General features: G+C 36.5%; 1 protein-coding gene across 1 annotated transcript; it reads left to right on the top strand.

The window, feature by feature from the left end:
- The first annotated feature begins 425 nt into the window (after positions 1–425).
- NDC80 (NDC80 kinetochore complex component) lies at positions 426–15,998 on the top strand. The gene is made up of 16 exons (XM_009981553.2): positions 426–659; positions 1,112–1,198; positions 1,962–2,085; positions 2,199–2,371; positions 4,786–4,888; positions 5,711–5,800; positions 7,060–7,153; positions 8,263–8,369; positions 9,226–9,370; positions 9,653–9,858; positions 11,083–11,235; positions 11,512–11,601; positions 12,454–12,546; positions 14,045–14,175; positions 14,713–14,815; positions 15,163–15,998. The coding sequence occupies exons 1-16, from the start codon at positions 559–561 to the stop codon at positions 15,283–15,285; spliced, it is 1,923 nt and encodes a 640-aa protein (XP_009979855.1). The 5' UTR covers positions 426–558; the 3' UTR covers positions 15,286–15,998.
- Positions 15,999–19,433: the final 3,435 nt, after the last annotated feature.

Genomic DNA, 19,433 nt, shown 5'->3' with positions numbered 1-19,433 from the left:
GTGTGTCGTCTGAAGACAGCCATAATGCCATCTCAGAATAGGCTTTCCAGTTATTGTGCTATGATACTGTGAGATCGTTTGCAAAAATCAATAAGCAGGCTCAGAATTAGTAGCTAAGGAGCGGATGGATGGTTGAAGTGCTAGGAGCAGTATTCATGTTAATGTGGCCTTCCTTCTAGCTAAATGGACTGAAAAACTTCTTAAGCCGTTTTGCTCTAGGAACCTGTAGGTTAGAAATGACCAGATAATAAAGAAAAGCAAAATAGTAGGTTTGGAACAAGCACTGGCACTTTCATCAATAAAATAGTTCATCTGAAAGGCTGTGGCGGCTGCTGTCTAGTTCTGGAGTCTGACATGTATCATTTTTTTTCTCTCTCTTTTCTGTTTTTTAAGAGAACCCAATATTTCTGGAACCTGTCTGTCACACTGATTGGTCCAAAATAGAGTTCTGCTTGCTTATCCTGACCCTTTAGAAAGTCATCGTGGTGTTTAAAAAAGAAAACACTCTTAGATCTTGGATTTTCCAATACTGACGTTGTGATTTACAGTTTAGTCACAATGAGACGAAGCTCAACTACTGCTGGCAGCAGTGGTCGGCAATCTCTGATGGCACTGAGAGTGCAGGACAACAACAAGATGGGTCTTCAAACACCTCAGATGTAAGTGTTCCTGATCATCTTGCTAAGAATAGGTGTACAAAACAAACTCTGAAGAGATATACTGTAGCGTGTTTGTGTGAGTAGACACTGAAAAACAAATGGGAGCAGCGAGAAGAAAACTCCCTGCAGCCGAAGATATTTGCACAAGTTCTGCAAAAAGCTTTCTTTAATCTATTTGTATACCCATGAGGCATTTCAAATTGTAACAGGTTTTTTTACATATTTCTTAGGAGGTGGCTGGGGGTGTGTGTGTATAAAATACACACTCATAAATCATCTTGCAGAAGTAGATTTGATAATGAACAAATAATGCATTAAAATCAGTTTACTTTTCTAAGACGCTGCTGTGCTGGAGATACTTAGGCTTATTTGCATGTGTTTCTAGCTTTCTTACATGAGAAAAAGACAAAATGGTAGAAATACTCACTTGAATCCTTCTCTTTGTCCCTCAGGAAGGACAGAGGTACGTTTGGGAAGCTGAGCATGAGCAAACCTACACCTGTAACTTCAGAAAGAAAAGTCAGCTTTTTTGGGAAGAGGTATTGGTATCTTTAGATCTCTGTACTGTAAATTAAAAAGTAACAGTGCCACATAATTTTGTAATTTTTCTCTCTTGACAGATTTTCATTATAGGGAATAATGTATCTGAAGCCAGCGGACCTTCAGGTCTGCCTTCCTCCACTCTTTGATCACTAAACAATAATGCTCTGGAGCAGGAATTGCTTTGAGAGCTCTTCTTCCTCTTGGGGAGGATATGCACTGCAGACCTTAGGAGCTCCTCAATGTGCTTGCCTATTTAAGGGAGAATGACATCTCCAGTACACTCTACCTTAGTTTCTTCTCTCTAAGATGCAAACCTTCCAAAATTCTATAATCTTTCAGCTTAGTTCATGGCTTTCTGTTTTCTCATGTCTTGCAGGTGTCTTCTTTTGTAGGACCTCACTGTTGCAGGGATCTATTCCTTTTAAATATTCCTTAAATATTTCAGTCTTTATTTTCGATCACCTACATAATTTTCTTTCTTCATCTTTGGGGTATTTTTCTGCTCTATAAAACTTCATTTCTTTCAATAAACCGAAGAAAATATTCATCTAGGATGCAGTAATCCCTCTTGTGTGTGCACATCACAGCTTCCAGCTTGATGTTGTTTTTCCAATCATCCTAGATGAAAAGAAACCTTCAGGCATCCCTTTGCATAACAAATGCAAAAGAAACAAAAAATAGCAATCGTAGTGACTTAAACATTGAGAGTTGTTCTTTACATATACTGTCACAAGAACTGCATTTATTTTTTGTTTTTAGGACTAGTGGGGCTGGAGGTTCACGCAACAGTCAGTATGGTGTATTTGGTACAGAAAAGATCAAGGATCCCAGGCCGCTTCATGACAAGGCATTCATCCAACAATGTATCAAGCAGCTTTGTGAGGTAACTTATTAACTTGTTCTAAACATTTGTTATTACTATCAAAATATTTATTTTTCGTGATTTCAACTTTAGATTTTATTTAGTGACTAATATGTCATGTCTCTTTTTCTCAGTTTCTTGTTGAGAATGGTTACGCCCATAATGTTTCCATGAAATCGCTGCAGTCTCCATCGGTTAAGGACTTTTTAAAAATCTTCACTTTCATCTATGGATTTCTCTGCCCTTCTTATGAACTGCCTGACTCAAAATTTGAAGAGGAAATTCCCAGAGTGTTTAAAGAGCTTGGGTAAGAGCATTATTGTTAGTCTGTTGTGCTAAATAGATATAACATAGCTACAAATTTAAAAGCCAAGAATTCTGCAGGATATCTGGGGAGAATGGACAGGCTGCTTTATTCAGATGATACTCTGAAACTACAATGTTGTGATTATTTCGTTTCACTTTTGTTTAGCTCTAAGTTTACTCTCTGATTCTCAGACTCTACATTTTATATTTGAATTTGCAGAACTATAGGCTCTTGGAAGCATGCTTTGTAATGTAAAATTCAATAATCTTTATTTGTATTAAACTGTGAAAGACACAATTTTTTTTTTACAGACTCTTCTGGTTCATTCTGTTAAAATACAGGAACTAAAAAACAATTTCAGAATGTTGGATCTGGTTCATTTAGTTAAAAATACTTTTTCCTGTAATTTCTGTCATTCTGTTTTCAAAGCAGAGGGTAGAAATAACCAAAATGACCGCTGAGTTGAAAAAAACGCGAAGTAGCTGAGTGTTTTATTTCTGATTTTGTTCAGTAATTGTTTGGAATCATTAATGCATGAGCTCTTTCCAAGAAAGAAAATCATCTGCCTGTTGGTAACAGTGAATTTTCAGTCTCATTAAAAAAAAAAGTGAAGTGTATTTTACTTTTGTAGATTTCAGCCCATGATGGTGTCAAAGCACCAGGGCTCCTTAGATGTAGGTATAAGTCTGTTCTGTTCACTTCTCAGTATTTTAATGAAGGTTTGTTTTAACCTATAAGTTCTGAAACTGCTGACCTAGCTGAAATGTTGAAAAGGAAGTTGCTTTCAAGAGGCTTTACTCTGCTGCACCAAGAGTGTAATCCTGGTTAAAAAGACTTATTTTGAGACCTCCATTTAAATTGTTTTTTGAGAGTTAGAAAATGGACCTGCATAATTCATTTTAACCAATTCTCAGGCTGAATGGCTCATGAGCGCTTATTTAGAACTGTCAGTTTATCAGTAGCTTCTTATCCTGTGTTCCTAAAATAACTTCGGGCAGCTGTCAGTCTAAAGATGGAATAAAACCTGTGCTTCTGTGCTTCTTGATTCGTAGAAGATTTTGAGTGTGTGTCTGTAATTAGCAGTATAGTCTTTGTGTGTTCCATATATATAGGTAATATCAATACTTTGATATGCAGCTGTTCTGAAATTCTTTTCTGTAATTGCATGACATTAAACTGATTGTCAGCTGCTTTTCCGTTTTCAAAGTGTATTTGACCTAAGAAGCAAGAATCTTGCCCTCTAAGAACACGACCAGTATCGGTTTGGTTTTGTATGTTAGGAAATCCTTCAGACTTGCACACCTGGTTTGGAAGTCTAAACATCATCCATTAGACTATTGCTCCCTCTGTGTTTGTTGTCTTTCCTTTGAGATCTCTGTCTCATCATTAATCACCTTGTGCTTACAGGGCACCCGCTCTTTTTTCCTTAGTGCTGCAGTGCTCATCTCTCCTGCCACAGTAGCTTCAGAAGGAGAAAGAGATCTGACTGCTACCAAGACCAAGGCAACATATTAAGCTGAATAGGAAGGGGCTAAGGAGTGTATGAAGGAATATTTTACACTTTTTTTGTATGAGGCCTTAATTGTTCCTAATCTTTGGATATGCAAAAAAAAAGTCCGTTCTTCAATCATTTTTTCAATAGCTAGCTGGTCAAGGGAGGTGATTGTCCTGCTCTACACTGCACTTGTGTGGCCTTACCTCGAGTGCTGTGTGCAATTTTGGGCACCTCAATATAAGGACATCAGATGATTAGCGTGTGTCCAGAGGAGCGCGATCAAGATGGTGAAATACCTCAAGGGCAAGAATTATGAGGAGTGACTGAGGTCAATGGGTTTGTTCAACTTAGAGAAGAAAAGGCTGAGGCGTGATCTCATCACAGTTTACAACTTCCTCAAGGGAGGCTGTGGAAGGGGAGGTGCTGGTCTCCTCTTTCTGGTGACCAGCAGTAGGACATGAGGAAATGAAATGAAGTTCATCAGGGTAAATTCAGACTGGACATTAGAAAAAGGTTTTTCACTGAGAGGGTGGTCAGTCACTGGAACGGGGTCTCCAGGGAAGTGGTCATGGCACCAAGCCAGTCAGAGTTCAAGGAGTGTCTGGACAATTCTTAGTCATATGATTTAGTTTTAAGTAGTCCTGCGAGGAACAGGGATTTGGACTCAATGATCCCTATGGATCCTTTCTAACTTGAGATATTCTGTGATTCTATGAATCACAAAATGAGAAACCCATGATAATATAATAAGATATTGCTGTAAGAACTCAGTTTATCTCCTTTTGATGTACAGTATAAAGTACCATTGAGTTTGTTCTTCCTTTGCCATGATCAACATGTAAAAATGTGCTGGTTTTTTTTTTTTTTTCCACCACTGTTTGCCACAGGTATTAAAAATGTATTTTCTTTTTCCTTGAAGGTACCCCTTTCCTTTGTCCAAAAGCTCCATGTACACAGTTGGAGCACCTCACACGTGGCCTCAGATCGTGACAGCTTTGGTTTGGTTAATTGATTGTGTCAAGGTAGACATCATCTTTAAGCCAAATATTTTCACTTTTCAGGCTGGAGTATTTGTTTCAATACAAATCTCTTAAATGCTTTCTAAAAATATTTGTTTGACATTTCTGTAAAAAAATTTAAAAATAATAAAGAAGTAGGTATTCCTACCTGCCATCTGGGAGCTAGCCCTTAGCCTTACTTTTAAACTGAGTTTTTAATGTTATATTATGATAATATTTTATCTAACTGTGTGCACTGGATAAATTTGTGTATGAGAAAGAGGAGGAGGGGGCAAATGACGATGGAAAAACATGAAAAGTTAATGGGTATAATCATGTATCTTCAGTGCAGATCTTCTTGTGAACATTTGCCATCTTCTCCTAAATTTGAAGTCTACAGATGGAATTTTCAATAGCAATTATTCAAGTGTCCTGTGATTGTTGTATGAAGTGGGGGAGGTTTGTGTTTGTTTTTTTTAATAGTGGTAACTCTGCCACCAGCTCAGATCTGAGCAAAATTTGGAATCTGTGGCAGAAGTTCACCACTGCTGAATTGGGCACACGGGAAAATCTCATCCTTTATGCTGAAATGGCACATTTGGCTTAACAAGGCAATTTAGCAGTGTTGAATGTCCAGTTAGTGCCTCTTCATCTGTGCTTTTAGTCAACTAAACACAGGCTCTTTACCCTGATGTGATTGGTCAGTTCTGAAGTAGAACCATTACACCCTGCTTGCTGAAATCCTAATCCAATGTTACTCTGCTGCTTGTAATGAACATGAAACTAATTTGAAAACTAATGAGGATCTTCACACTTGCTCTTTGTATGTTCACCTGTGCCTTTCAGTTGTACGCTGCCATGAGGGAAAATGCACCATCGTTTGATGATGGACAGAGCTGGGGAGCAGAGACAGATGATGGAATTGTACATAATAAGGTACCACAAAAAGTAAATAATTATCAGAATTGTTCAACTGAATTTTGCTATATGCTATAACAACGTGGTTTAAATATATGACTCACAAATTTTAACTGTATATATTCTGTTAGAGAACTTTGTGAATATAAAAACTGGGAAGTATAGTAGCATTATATGAAAAGCTTCATCATCTAGTTTCCTGAGCAGGTGTCATGGCCAGTCTATTGGTAAAGACTGGGTATTAAACTAAAATGCCTTGTTCTCTGAGTTACTACTGATTCTGTTCTCCTTTGTGGAGAAAGGGAGTCGTTATGCTGTTTGTTTATTGTTTTAGTAGGGTCTCAGGTATATTTCTCTTCAGCACAGGAGTCTTCTAGGGTTGACAGCAGTACAGTGTAAATGCAGTGACTTAATTATACATGTGGTGGCTCCTGCCATTATCTACTCAGTTTACCATTTAAAAATTGTTGTAATGTTTAATTTCCTGGCCACAGAATAGGGTGGCAATGTAATTCAGGCACTTAAAAATCCAGCAGTTTGCTTTCTTTCTAATTTATCGTAGATTATTAGTACTATTCAGATTTAACTCAGTGTTAACTCACAGCAGATATTTTGAAGGGGTTGTATGGTGTGCCAGAAAATTTAATTTAAGAATCGCAAAATACCAAATTAAATCAGAATTTTGACCTATCTGGATATTTTACAACCTGACAGTTGACAAGTAAAAATGCTTTTAAACTAAATGTGTGCTTCTACACTGATACATATGCATATACATTGAAACAAAATTTACAATGCTGGTGTAATTGCTTCTGAAAGATTGGTAACTTAAAGTCTCCAGTAAATTCTTTTTGGGTAACCTTTCTTTAGATCAGTTCTCTGCACATCTGAAGTGTAGTGGTCGTGTTTACTGAAGAGATCTGTTAAACAGACCTACAGTTTCCATGAATTAGTCTGAGTGCATCATATGCTTAAAGATAATGAATTCTTAAATATTGTATCTGCTGTCTTTGTTAGGTATCCCAGAAAAATGTATCAAGTATTTCCAGACCTTTCTTAATGTGATTTCTAGATGCCTTCTCCTGCCTGGATATAATCTGTTGACATTCTATGTTTAAAGGGAGGGAAAAAAAGTTGTTTTTTACAGAAGGGTGGTCAAACCAGTGGAAGATATTTTTGGTGTCTGTTTAATTCCATTGATTGAGTAGATTTAGACTATCTGGATATTTTACAGCCCTTTGAATCATTGAAATGAAAGCTTTTTAAATTGTTTTCAGCTTTTCATGGACTACTCTGTGAAGTGCTATGAGCAGTTCATGAAAGGGAGAGATACTTTTGAAGAACTGGATGCAGAAGTGCAGTCAAAATTAAGTAAGCTTTCATGTTTTAATGAAGTATTTAATTGTTACTGGTTTCTTTTCTCCTAGCATCAGTTTTGCTCAGTTTACAAGTGAAAGTGATCTGAGGTAAGGGAACCTGAAATTCCCAATTATCTCTCAGTTACTTTGACTTAATTCCCTTCTTTTTATGCATTGTTACTAGTACAGCCAGATGGGTCATGCTCTGCTGTCAGCTGTACCTGTGTAACCCTATTGTTTTTTAATGGCTTTGTGACAGAAAAGCAGTATACAGTTCTTCAGATGCGAATTCCAGCTATGCAAATGACTCTTGTTTGTCTGACAAAGTTAAGAATTAAAAAAAGGAAAATATTACCAGAGGATGAGCACATCTGATAAGTAAGAAAGCTCAGCTACTAAAAGCTCTGAAAACAGTCTGCAGGAGTTCCAAACTCTGTTGTGAAGGTTCCCGTACATGATTCAGCGTGCATCTGTGTTTGTCTTCGGGCAGACAGAAAGTTATTAATTTTTTTGACTCATTCATTTTGTCACCTACAGAAATACAAACAGCATATGACAACAAGGAAGAAAAACAATTTTCACTTTCTGTGCCCTCCTATGAAAAGTCAGACTAACGACAGTTCTGTTGCAAGCAGGAGCCATCAATTGGAGAGGAAACAAACATAAGCTACCAGACTGTTACTAGATATTAGTAGGAAAAAGTAATCATGCCATTGTTTGGCAAAGACTGAGGGAAGTAAGGGAAAACATGTCTCAAGAGGCAAGCTGGAACAGATGAGTCTTAGAACAACCACTATCCTATAGCTTGAGCTGTTTGAGAGTTTGGAAACTCTGACCTCACAGGAGTGATTTTGAGCTCTTTTATGACATAAGGACTGAAAAACTCTTTTTCTTTTTTCTTGTTTGTTTTGGGTTTTTTGCCTATTTGCTTTGTAATGAAACTGGGTTTTTTGATGGGTTTGGTTGTTTTTTAGGTTGTTTGGGGTTTTTTTTAGTTTAAAATATTTGTCCAGATAATGGGTATCTACTGTGCTGAAACTAAAACACAGATATTCAGATAAAGTGATGATATTCAGTGAGATTAATTTGTAACACCTTCCCTTTTTTTACCCCCCGCCCCAGAGGATTTATTTAATATAGATGAATTCCAGATAGAAGGTTTAGCAGCTGACAACAAAAGACTTCAGGAAGAGATTGCAAGACTAGAAAAAGAAAAGGAAAGCGAGCCGGTTAGTAAATTGTGTCTACGCTTGTTTATATGGTGGAGTTGAATTTTCTATTATGGACCATTATTGCCATTAGTAAACAAAGATACTGATGATGCATTACAACAAATGGAAAATTTTCAGTGCTCTATGAGATTTTAATGAGGCCAGGTTATAACAGGCTCTATACCATTATAGTACAAGGCATTTACTGTGGAGTCTTCAGTCACTATTTGTTTGATATTGTGCAGATATTTTCAGGTAATAAGACCTTGCATTGGCTAAAATATTAATAAAATACTTGAACAATTTTTTTTTTTCCCCTAAACTTCAGCATTATCTTTTCCAAAGGTGTTGGTATGAGAACTTCTTAGGGGATGGGAGCATGAAACTCAGTGGTAACAATATATTTTAGGGAAAATATTTTGTTTGAAAAGATGGATTCTGCTTTTAATACATCACGAGTTTAAAAATGGTTTAGTGGCTGTGCAGCTGACAATTTGAGACTCCTGCCTACTGTGCAAAATGTGCTGCTTGTATTCCCAGCTTTCCTTGCCCTTAGTTTTATCTGCCCTTTGTGCATTATTATATTTAAGTTGTGAATTACCTGTAGTAAAACTTTCTTAATGCAATGCCTAATGCAAATCAAAGACTAAATGCTGAAATGCAAAAATTCATGTACAAACCATCTTTTCAGCCTTTTTTGTTATTGCTTTAAAGATGCTTAACTTGATTCAGCTGTCACAGAGATAAAAATTTATTAATGTTCTTTATATTTATGCTATTGAAGTTGACCAATTACTCCATTGTCTTGTCTGGAAAGTAAGATCATTATTTTAGATTAATATAATAGTGGTTGTTCTTTCCATCCATTTACTAGGATCGTAGAGTATCACTACGAAACCTGAAATCATCTCTTCAAGCAGATGTCCAGAAATACCAGGCTTATTTGACTAACCTGGAATCTCATGTAGCCATCCTTGATCAAAAAATGGAAGGTGTTAATGAGGAAGTTCAGACAGCAGGTAAGGCAGCCTTGGTTACAAATGGAATAGTGAAGCTAGAAATAGGTTTAAAATAATTGTTATTCTCAGCTTCAGGATAGAGCGAGATACTTAGTGTATGATGATGCAACAAAGAAACTTTCCAAAATGGATTACTAATGAAGGGATTTTTTGGCTGATAGCTGTTTGCACACTAGGATAATGAAATACAGATAGTGTTTACTCATAAAAATACAGAGAGATTAGCTTTAACTATATAGGCTGGTATTTTACATCCATTTCACAACTGTTTTGTGAACTTAGAAATGGAAGTAGAAGCAATGAAGCAGGAGAATGCCCGGCTCCAGCACATCTTTGATAACCAAAAGTACTCAGTTGCGGACATTGAGAGAATAAATCATGAGAGAAACGAGTTGCAGCAAACCATTAACAAGCTGACTAAGGAAGTGGAAGCAGAAGAACATCAGCTGTGGAATGAAGAGCTAAAATATGCTAGGAATAAAGAGGCGGTATGTGAAAACCCTACTACACTGAGAGGTGGCTATCAGTTTTCATCATGCAAGCTTAAACTTGGGACTTGGACCATGCCTAACTTCGTTCCTAAAAAATCTAATGACAGCGTAGATGTGTCTTAACAGGCTAAAGTGACAAGAATGGCTTCTGTTTACAATCTCTCTGAAAAATGTTTCTTTTTTTTCTTTTTTGCCCCTTTTCCGTTTTGAGCACAATGGAAATGTATTCTTTTCTTTTTTTTTCTGCATCATAAGGGATGTAGCTGGACTATACACCTCTGTCAGCTCTCACTGTTTTGGCATCAAGCGCTTTGATAGCATTAGCTTGAAATAACCCAAGCGATTTCAGGCTAACGTTAAGATTTCATAGCAAGGAAGTAATGCAGAACTAGTGCTTTGAATCAATATCTCTGCATGCACTTAGGGCCAAATTGATCCCTTATGTGGAAGTTCTAATAGCTTTTAAGGATCAAATTTAATTCCCTCAAACAGGCTGAAGATGTGGTCCTATAAGTGGTGGGATTTAAAAGCTTCTGCTTTCCTACACAGAGAATTGAAAAAAAAAAAGTTTCAAATATGTTTTGCATTTGGCAGGGTTATGCTTTCTCAAGCACTTGGTATTAAATTCCTCATACTGTGCAAGTATGAAGCACATAAAACTGGAAAAATTGCTTGTTGTCTGGTGTTTGCATATAAATGGCACTTTTTAATCAGAACATAGAGCATTTAATAAGCTTTGTCTAGAGGTATGCTCAACTTAAAGTTTATTTTTAGGATGTGTGGCTATGTGGCATTTCTCGTCAAAACCAGTGAGAGAAGGCATATCAGTATGATGACTGATCATTGTTATAGTTATTTGTATTATTTCTAAGCACGTCTTTCCTTCCCTATCAACTAATCCTCAAAAACGTGAGGCAGGTGACGACGTGGCAGATGAGTAGGGAAAACCACAGGTGAAACCATTCAGTCTCACCCGTACACACTGAGAAATCTTGCAGAGTGAACTCTGAAAGAATCATAAAACAGCCCTTAATCCAAGCAATGCAAACTCTGCTGGACTGTCAGTACATGCAGCTCTTGCATACTGTGGCAGGAAGGACTTGGAATCATGTTTGTACAGAGCCAACTCAGAAATCTGCTTCAAGTACTATATAAATACTTTTTGCAAAGCTTTTTACTTTTATTTCTTTTATGATTTTTGCCCTTTTCTCCTCTGAACAGATTGAAATGCAACTGGCAGAGTATCATAAACTGGCTCGAAAGCTGAAATTAATTCCAGTGAGTGCTGAGAACTCCAAAGGCCACGACTTTGAGATTCAGTTTAATCCTGAGGCAGGGCCAAATTGCCTAGTCAAATACAGAACTCAGATCAAGGTAAGTAGAGTCAACACTGAATGTTTCCGTTACCACTCTCAAAAAAAGCGTGTTTCTCTGAAAATGTCAGAAAGGTCTTTCTTAACCTCTCCATGAAACTTCATGGAAAAGTTTGTGATGTATTGCCATAATTACATTATAGTACAGGAAGGAAATTTGATATTGGAGGGTACAGCAGCCTAAATAAAAACAGGAGAGGGAAAATATGTACTGGGATACATCTTAGTTCAAACTCACAAATTGCATTAGCCAGATCTTCTTGTATGTGTATTACAGGCTCCTCTTATGGAAATCATAAACCAGACTGAGGAAGAAATCAGAAAAGCTACTCAACGGAAAATGACTTTGGAAGATACTTTGGAACAGGTGTGTTAATAAAGATCAGGACTAAGATACCATAATGTTATCTGTTGGTCTCATTTACCTTTTGCACAGGTGAAGCGTGGTATGTTGGGTTGCTTTTTGGTTGGGTGTAGGTTTTTCATTTCGGTTGGTTTTGTTGGGGTTTGTTGTTGAGTCAAGGAGGGTTTGGGAGAGGGGGAGGAAAGCTGGTAGAAGATTGCTTTAATTATGATGGAACCTAAAAGGTTTTGTGAAAATTAGGGTCTCCTTCTGTTGGTTGAAATAATGTGTATTCCCTGCAGTGAAGATTATGCAGCTTACGTATATTTGACCATAAACATTGGAAAGATTTATTTTTAATAAGTCACCCATTCTGGTCTGTTATGTGGCTTAACATCACTGACAATGTGTCATCAGGAAGATTTTTAGAAATACTGGATTCAGGATGGATTGGAAGAAGGAGACTTTTACTTCCCAGATCTTCTTCCCTCAACCTCAGTTTTTATTGCTGAGCGTGTCAGTGTATGGTATGGAATATCCTTTTGGCCAATTTTGGTCAGCTGTCCCAGTTCCGCACCTTCCCATCCTCTTGCCCACTCCTTCCCTCTTCACTGAGAGACCCTAGGAGGGAGGGAAAGCCTTGATGCTCTGCAAGTGCTATTCAGCAATAGCCAAAACATTGGTGTGTTACCAACATTTTGTTAGCCACTTATCCAAAACAAAGCACCATACAGGCTGCTATGAAGAAAGTTAATGTCATCCCACCCTGACCCAGTTTAAATATTTCTGGGCTGCCACATGTTGTTTGTGATGGCATGGATTTACATGTTGGAATTCTTTTTGAATTAGATTTTCTTAGTCATGTTTTCCTTCTAGGTGAATGTAATGGTAGTGGACAAGAAAAGCAGTGTGAAAATGCTGAAAGAAGAAGCCGAAAAGCTGGATGATCTTTATCACCAGAAGCTTAAGGTAGAACTTCTTATAAGGTTGATGACAATTTTTCGCTAATGATATCCTTATCCTTAATCCTTGTATTTATACGTAAGTGTTTGATTTGGATTTTTGTTTGTTTGGACCTCTGCCCTTGCCTCCCTCTATTCCTCTTGCAGGATTCTCTTCCTTTTCAGAAATATTTGAGTGCTATCTTAAGTGAGTCAGTTTTCACTTTCTCATCATAGAATTTGGCATCATGCTTGGGCAGATCCTGCATATCATAAGCTACTACATCCAGTAATAAAAGCAGCAGCAATCATCTCCTGACCTCAGGATGCCTCAAAGCATGTGCTTGAAGGAGATTTTGAGAGTTAACAGTATCTGTCTTGTTTAATCAGTTTGTATATAATAAATACAGTTTTTAGCAAGTATGTTTCATCACATTAAAAATTAAGGAAAACATTATTTCACTTAAAGCACATTAAATGTTTTAATAATACAAAATTGTTGCTTTCTTTGCTTTCTTTGTTTTTCTTCCCCAGTGGGGGAGTAGTCCCTATCCTTTTCCTCACTTCCAGTTCAGCAACAAAACATAGCCCCTTCAGTTAACAGCGAGGGGGCTGCTTCAGTACCTCCCAGCTTCTCTAACAGCATAGCTTTGGTGCCCAGGAGAAAAATGCTTTTTGAACAAAACTAGTGTTTAACATACCTGCTCTTTCAAATCCAAACTCCTGCACTATAACCACAAAACAGGGTTATTTCATTGCTAATATCTGCTTAGGTGGCTGAAGACAATTCATTTAGTTCCAAACACCTGAAATTTAGCTGTTGATCTATGCTGTTGCATATGCTTTTATCTTAAGATGAGCTCATAAAATACTTAGTTGCAACTGGGTGGTTATAGTAAGATGTAGTCCTGTAATTCCTTGTGTAACTTGTAAAATGCTATCCATAAGACTTCAGTATTAAAATTATTTTTGAAGGATGACATTTTAGTAATTTACCCGAATTGCATGCTTTGTTAATGGTGGAATTTAGTTTGGTTTTGTGCATTTAATTGTGCTAAGTATAGCGTCAACAGTGTCATTCTTCTTGGAGAGATGATTATTACATTTTGTGTTCATCTTTCAGACACAGAAGGAAAAGCAATATTTTTACTCAAACGTGATTTTATTTTTTTAGCCTAGAAACTGTTGTTCATGATGTTCCATTTCTAAGCTATTTAAAGTATGAAAATAACAGGTTTTGATATTAACTTTGAAGGGAAAATTGCTGCAACACAGACCTCGAAATACGGTTAAAGAAATAAAGGGAATGTTAGGTTGGTTTTGGGTGGAAGACGATACAGAAAATACCTGAAACTTTAGGTTTGGGGGAATGTCCTTGGGATTTTTCTAGTTCTGAGTTTGGAGTTACTTGTGTGAATTCTGCGTTTAAATATCAGGATGTAATCAGGTAATATAAAGGAGAAAAAAAATCCTAATTATTCCTGAGTTATGCAGGTGTTGTTTTTCCTCTTTTCTTATGTTTACAGGAGGCAGAAGAGGAAGAGCAAAAATGTGCAAATGAACTAGAATTGCTAGAGAAGCACAAACAATTACTTGAGAGTGGTGTCAATGAAGGTCTCAGTGAAGCCACAAATGAATTGCATGATCTTCAACGACAGTAAGGCCCATAATTTAAAGTTATTTGTGTAGTTTATTTTGGGTTTTATGTGTTTTAAAGACAAAGACATTTTCTTGAATCCTAACGTAAAATTCTTTGATGAGCAGGTATCCATCTCAGTATATTAATTTCACAAATTCACAATTGAAAGATGTTTCTCCTTGACGCTTAATGTTTTGCTAGAATTTTGTCTGCTCTATCAGAACTCCTGATTTCCATGTAATTTTTTTCATGTATATGGTGGTAATAAGGAAATCAGTTTGTTTCCAAACTTATGTGAAAACTACGTTTTACAGCCTAAAGTCTGCAAAGACTATTCTGACTCTAAGGTTCTTTGTTTCTTACCGGTTAGCACAATATGGTCCTTTTTCTTTGAAATTGAGTCTTAATATACAAATCTAACTTGGTTCAAATTAATGCTAGTAAAAAAAATTATCACTAAACACAATGATATGTCAGACTTGGTGAAGTGATTGTTTTAGACATCAGGAACTTCGTAATTATGGATGTGACTTTCTGAGTGTCCTTACTTCTTAGATATCAAGTTGTTATGCAAACAACAACAGAAGAGAGCAGAAAAGCTGGTGATAACTTGAATCGTCTTTTAGAAGTGATTGCTACTCATGTAGTATCTATAGAGGTAAGCTAAAATTAGATATTCAGAATTAAATCTTTCTAGAGACATTTGCAACTGCAGCTAAGCATATGGAAATTAGAACTTAATCTTTCTAGTAAAGTATCACTGAGTCCATGGATTCTAGTTAAATATATTTGTTGAGAAAACCTTTGGTATAAATAGCGAGAATTAATCATTGAATTTCAGAAATAACACCTCGTCAGGTTTAATCTCCTTCTGATAGACATCTTTCAGAGAAGTGTTTAACTGAAATCGCTTGAACTGTGCAATGACTGCTTAAAATGCTGTAGCAGAACCAGTACAATAGAGGCCATGATAGTTCTAATAAACTTTCTGTAACTCTTTTCTAGAAATATCTGGATGAACAGAATGCAAAAATTGACAGAGACTATGAAGAATTCATGTCTGAAGATCTATTGTCAACCTTGTCCAAAATTCTAGACAGTTATAAAAAGAAGGCTGAAAGTCTGTAATTACCAAAAAGGCGAAGATGAAAATTTTGCATTTCTGAAGCTCTGGTATGGTGCCTTCTGAAAGGATGGGTACTTCCTGTGTTTAGTAGTGAAACTGGCTTTAAGCGTAAGGAAATGTTTATGAACTTCCTTTGTTTTATTGACACAAACAGATGAAAAAATTAAACTATACTTGCCTTTTCTTAAAAAAGACTTCGCTTGCTCTTCCTCCTTCCAATACATTACACATTATTACAAACATCTGTGACAAGACAACTGCGGAACAACTTAATTTCATTTTTTCTTTATAATCAAATCATTTGTGCTCTTCTAGGAACATTAGTAAGACAAGAGTACAGTTAACCTGTTAACAAGCCGGGCTGGACTTAAAGATAGAACTGCAAGTGACAGCACAAATGCAGAGGATACCAACAACTTGAAAATACTGCTACTTAAAAATAACTAGTGTTTTTTGTAAACTTGTAAGATTGCTAACTGAGAAAAGAGTTACACTTTCCTTTCTGGAGTATAGTTTGTGCATTTTGTAATATACGCGTGTATTTAGCGCATATGCATGATAGTGCACATCCTTCCCCAAGCCTGCCTTTTAGTAGCAACACCAAATGTAAATGTCTGTCTCCTGCTTGTTCAGTTACGTATGAAACTGCCCAGAGACCTCTCTTACATGAGTAATGTGGGGAGAGGTTAATAAAAACCTCTTTTCAACAGATCAGTAGTAGTTATACAGTGGTCTTGTAAATAGTCTAGGAAAAGATATATAGTCAGTTTGAAAACAAAGTTCTGTCTCTAACTGCTTATAGTCCCAGATGAAACCTCACTGTACTACTTAAATATGTATACTAGAGAGAGCTCTAAGTAGGACAACATATGAATTCCAGCAATATAGCTAATCAGTTGTAGATTTGGCTAATGTTGGATACATCAAAATGGTCTGAAATGAGTCTGCATTCTTCTTGTTAGAGATGAGTAGCACAGACTCTATTTGATTTTTCTTCTTCAAGAAAGTAGCATTCAAATTAGTCTATGGGGAGCTCCAGTCTAAATACATTGAAGAAAATGTAACCCCATCTCTTGAACATGTGCTTCCCTTTGTTCAGTGCTATGTGGAAGTAGTATCTACTCTGTATATATCTTTGTGTTTGGGGGAAAAAAAAAAAAATAATCAGCATTTATGTCTTGGATAGTTTGGCTTATGATGGTATTTCTTCATAAAAGTATTCAAGTATTGGAGTGTTCTTAACAGTTCAGTGATAAATATCACTGATTCAAATATACAGTGAAGAAACCAACTTTGCAATCAGTTCAAAAGCTTTTAGCAGCTGATGGCTAAATTAAGTTGCTCCTTAATTCTATGATTAGACACAATATTCGAATGAAACACAGATCCCTAGGATATACAACAAAACCTAAGTTAGCCCATCTGAACACAGACTGCAAATAAAAACTGAATTGTCTTTAATTCTAGGCTGCTTTTGCAGAGCATATATAAAATTCAGTTGTCCTTGACGTAGTGTGTGAATCTTCTGGCTCTAGTATGAGTGTTTTGTTTCAGATATTGTGATAATGATGGCATTATTTAAGCTTCTAACTTTCTGTTATTTTGTTACACTGCAGAAGTTTAATTTGACAGCTATAAAAGGTTTATGACAGGTGGGTAGTGTTTCTGCTTTCTTTTGTTGTCCTCTTTCACTTTACATTTACAAACTCTTTTTTTCTGTAACAGCCTAATCCTTATCAAATCATGTTCCTTTAAAATATGGGCTTATTTAGGGACTATACTTTCTCTTTGCTGCCTGATACCTGTTTACGTCCGCTTCTAAACTGACTGTTCTTGTGTTTATTAGTATCTGCAGGTTCTTTGTTCTGTGGAGTAGGCAGTTGACTGAATAAATGAAAGCAAAATAAATGTAATTTCCAAGGGCTGATACTAACCCAATGGTAATGGGTTAAAGAATCAAGCTCACAACGACCTTCCTTCATGTACTGTCAAATGCAATATTCTGAGCTTAAAGTAGTCAGAGTAATAAAAAGTCCAGATTTGTAATGCTGGCAAGATGTTTTTTTCATTGGGCTGAACTATGGGTCTGTATCTCAGTTAAACCAAACTGACTTCAGAGCCAGATGAGGCCTTGACCTAGGTTCTCTATAATACTATGGGGATTTTTACGTCTGAATATAACATAGTAAACACTGGCCAACGTTAACCTAGGTAATATGTCTTCACGTTTTAAAATAGAGGGAATTTTTCGATTCTTCATGAACATGGCTCCTGTGTGATATTCGAAGACAAGTAGTCAGTTATTTTTTATTTGTATTCTGGAATGTGGCTTTTAAATTTAGACAATAAACGCTAGAACATTAGTGCTCTTGATTTTGGTTTTGTTTCCTTTTTTAACAGAAGGTAAAGTCTTAATCAGAATGTAGCATTGGCACCTGCACATTTCAGGAGTATGAGTTGTTTGTAAATTTTTTGGCTTTGGTATGGATACAGTTCCCTCATTTGTTGCTAGTGTATCTTTTGTACAGTTTACTTAATATGCCCTAAGTTTATGTATTTTTAAACTCAATAAAATTTCTTAAACCTGTTTCTCTAAAGGATATATTCTTACTGCACCTATAGAAACATGACATAAACACAACTAATTTGATTTTCCTGGAGGAACTAAGTAATTAATGATTCTCCTAGCAGCAGATAATAATTCCCTGACTATCCTTGCTGTTAAACATGCACTGTGTAGAGGAAAAATAAATATAGAAATATCTGTTTCCTAGAAATTACAAAGGAATAAAAATTGCCTTAATCTTTTTAAAAACAGATGACTTAAAATTCTAAGGAACAGAGGTCAAAGCTACTTTGACAACTGATTGATGCGCATAGGTATCCCTTTGGCTTTAATCTTCCCAACCAACCTTTTGCTATCTTAAGCATTAAAGGACTATTTCCTTTACATGACCACTCTTCCATCTGATTATTTTTTTTCTTAACCTAGTTACAAAAGAATAACACTTGATGCTGTAGAAGCATGGTAGAACCCTGTGTATAGCTTTGTTCTATTCCATGGAGTATTATTTTTTCAAATGTTATTGTCCAAAACTTGCATCCCTGCCAAGAAATGGGTTGTTCTTTTTGGCATCCTTCTTGAGTGAGTCATATGAACCCGATAAAGCTTTTTGCAGTGTCCATTCAGCTGATGTGTGTGAGGCTACTCAGACACTTATCATTGGTTTTGCCAATGTACAGTACTGCATGTCTATGCAGGTCTTCAGTTCCAAGCTGGAAAACACTTTGTTGTTCTCTGTTGGTTATGTAATACTTCTAATATTTTGTGTACTTTGGCCTTTAATGGCAGTTCTCATCCCTGCTCCACCTTTTGTGATAGAATTGAAAAACCACATATAGATTTTTATCTTCTTATTTCTGGAAAGAGAACAAAAGAAGAAAAGGACAACAGCTGAAGACATTCATTTTTTTTCAATAAGAACAGGGGAAACTCCTCAGAGCAATGCTCTACAGTAAAAATGAAGTTCATGGTCTTTCATGTCAAGTGACTATGCAAAGCAATGGAGATTTCGTGGATGAGGGTACTGACTACTACTTGCCCATGTTTACTCTAGAGATTATTTGGTATGAAAGTATTCTGAGCACTGCAAAGAGTCTGAAGAAACTACGTATGTTTCCACTCCTCTCTGGGGAGCACTGTTTTGCTTTAATACTGGAAGCCTTAATGTCTTCTTTTGAGACAGTTAACCTTCCTCTTCTGGCAGTAGTATAGAACAGGAAATTGACCTATTTTTTCAGCACTTGCTCTCTCCAGATTTTTGGCTGTGAAAGGGTCCTGGCGTGATCAAATTATGTATTGTTGAGGTCCTTTTCCTTGAAAAGATCTCCACCATATAGGTCTATTGTGTCTTCTTTGGAGTTTCACATCTTAGGCGCATGTCGAAAGTTTTTATGGTACCCATTCCTTTTTAAGGAATTTTTATGGTATCCATTCCTTTTTAAGGAATGGAAGGAGCACAGAACACTCATACAGCCCTCAGTGTTCTCACTGCATGAGGGACTATTGATGCCTTAACTAACGTTACATTATAGGCAAGTGTAACTGACATCTTCAGCCCTGTATCAGGAGATTGGCAGAGACTGCTCA

The sequence above is a fragment of the Tauraco erythrolophus genome, chromosome 3 (genome assembly GCF_009769465.1).
Source record: "Tauraco erythrolophus isolate bTauEry1 chromosome 3, bTauEry1.pri, whole genome shotgun sequence".
NCBI classification, from domain to species: domain Eukaryota; kingdom Metazoa; phylum Chordata; class Aves; order Musophagiformes; family Musophagidae; genus Tauraco; species Tauraco erythrolophus.
This window is presented reverse-complemented; position numbering and strand designations above follow the sequence as displayed.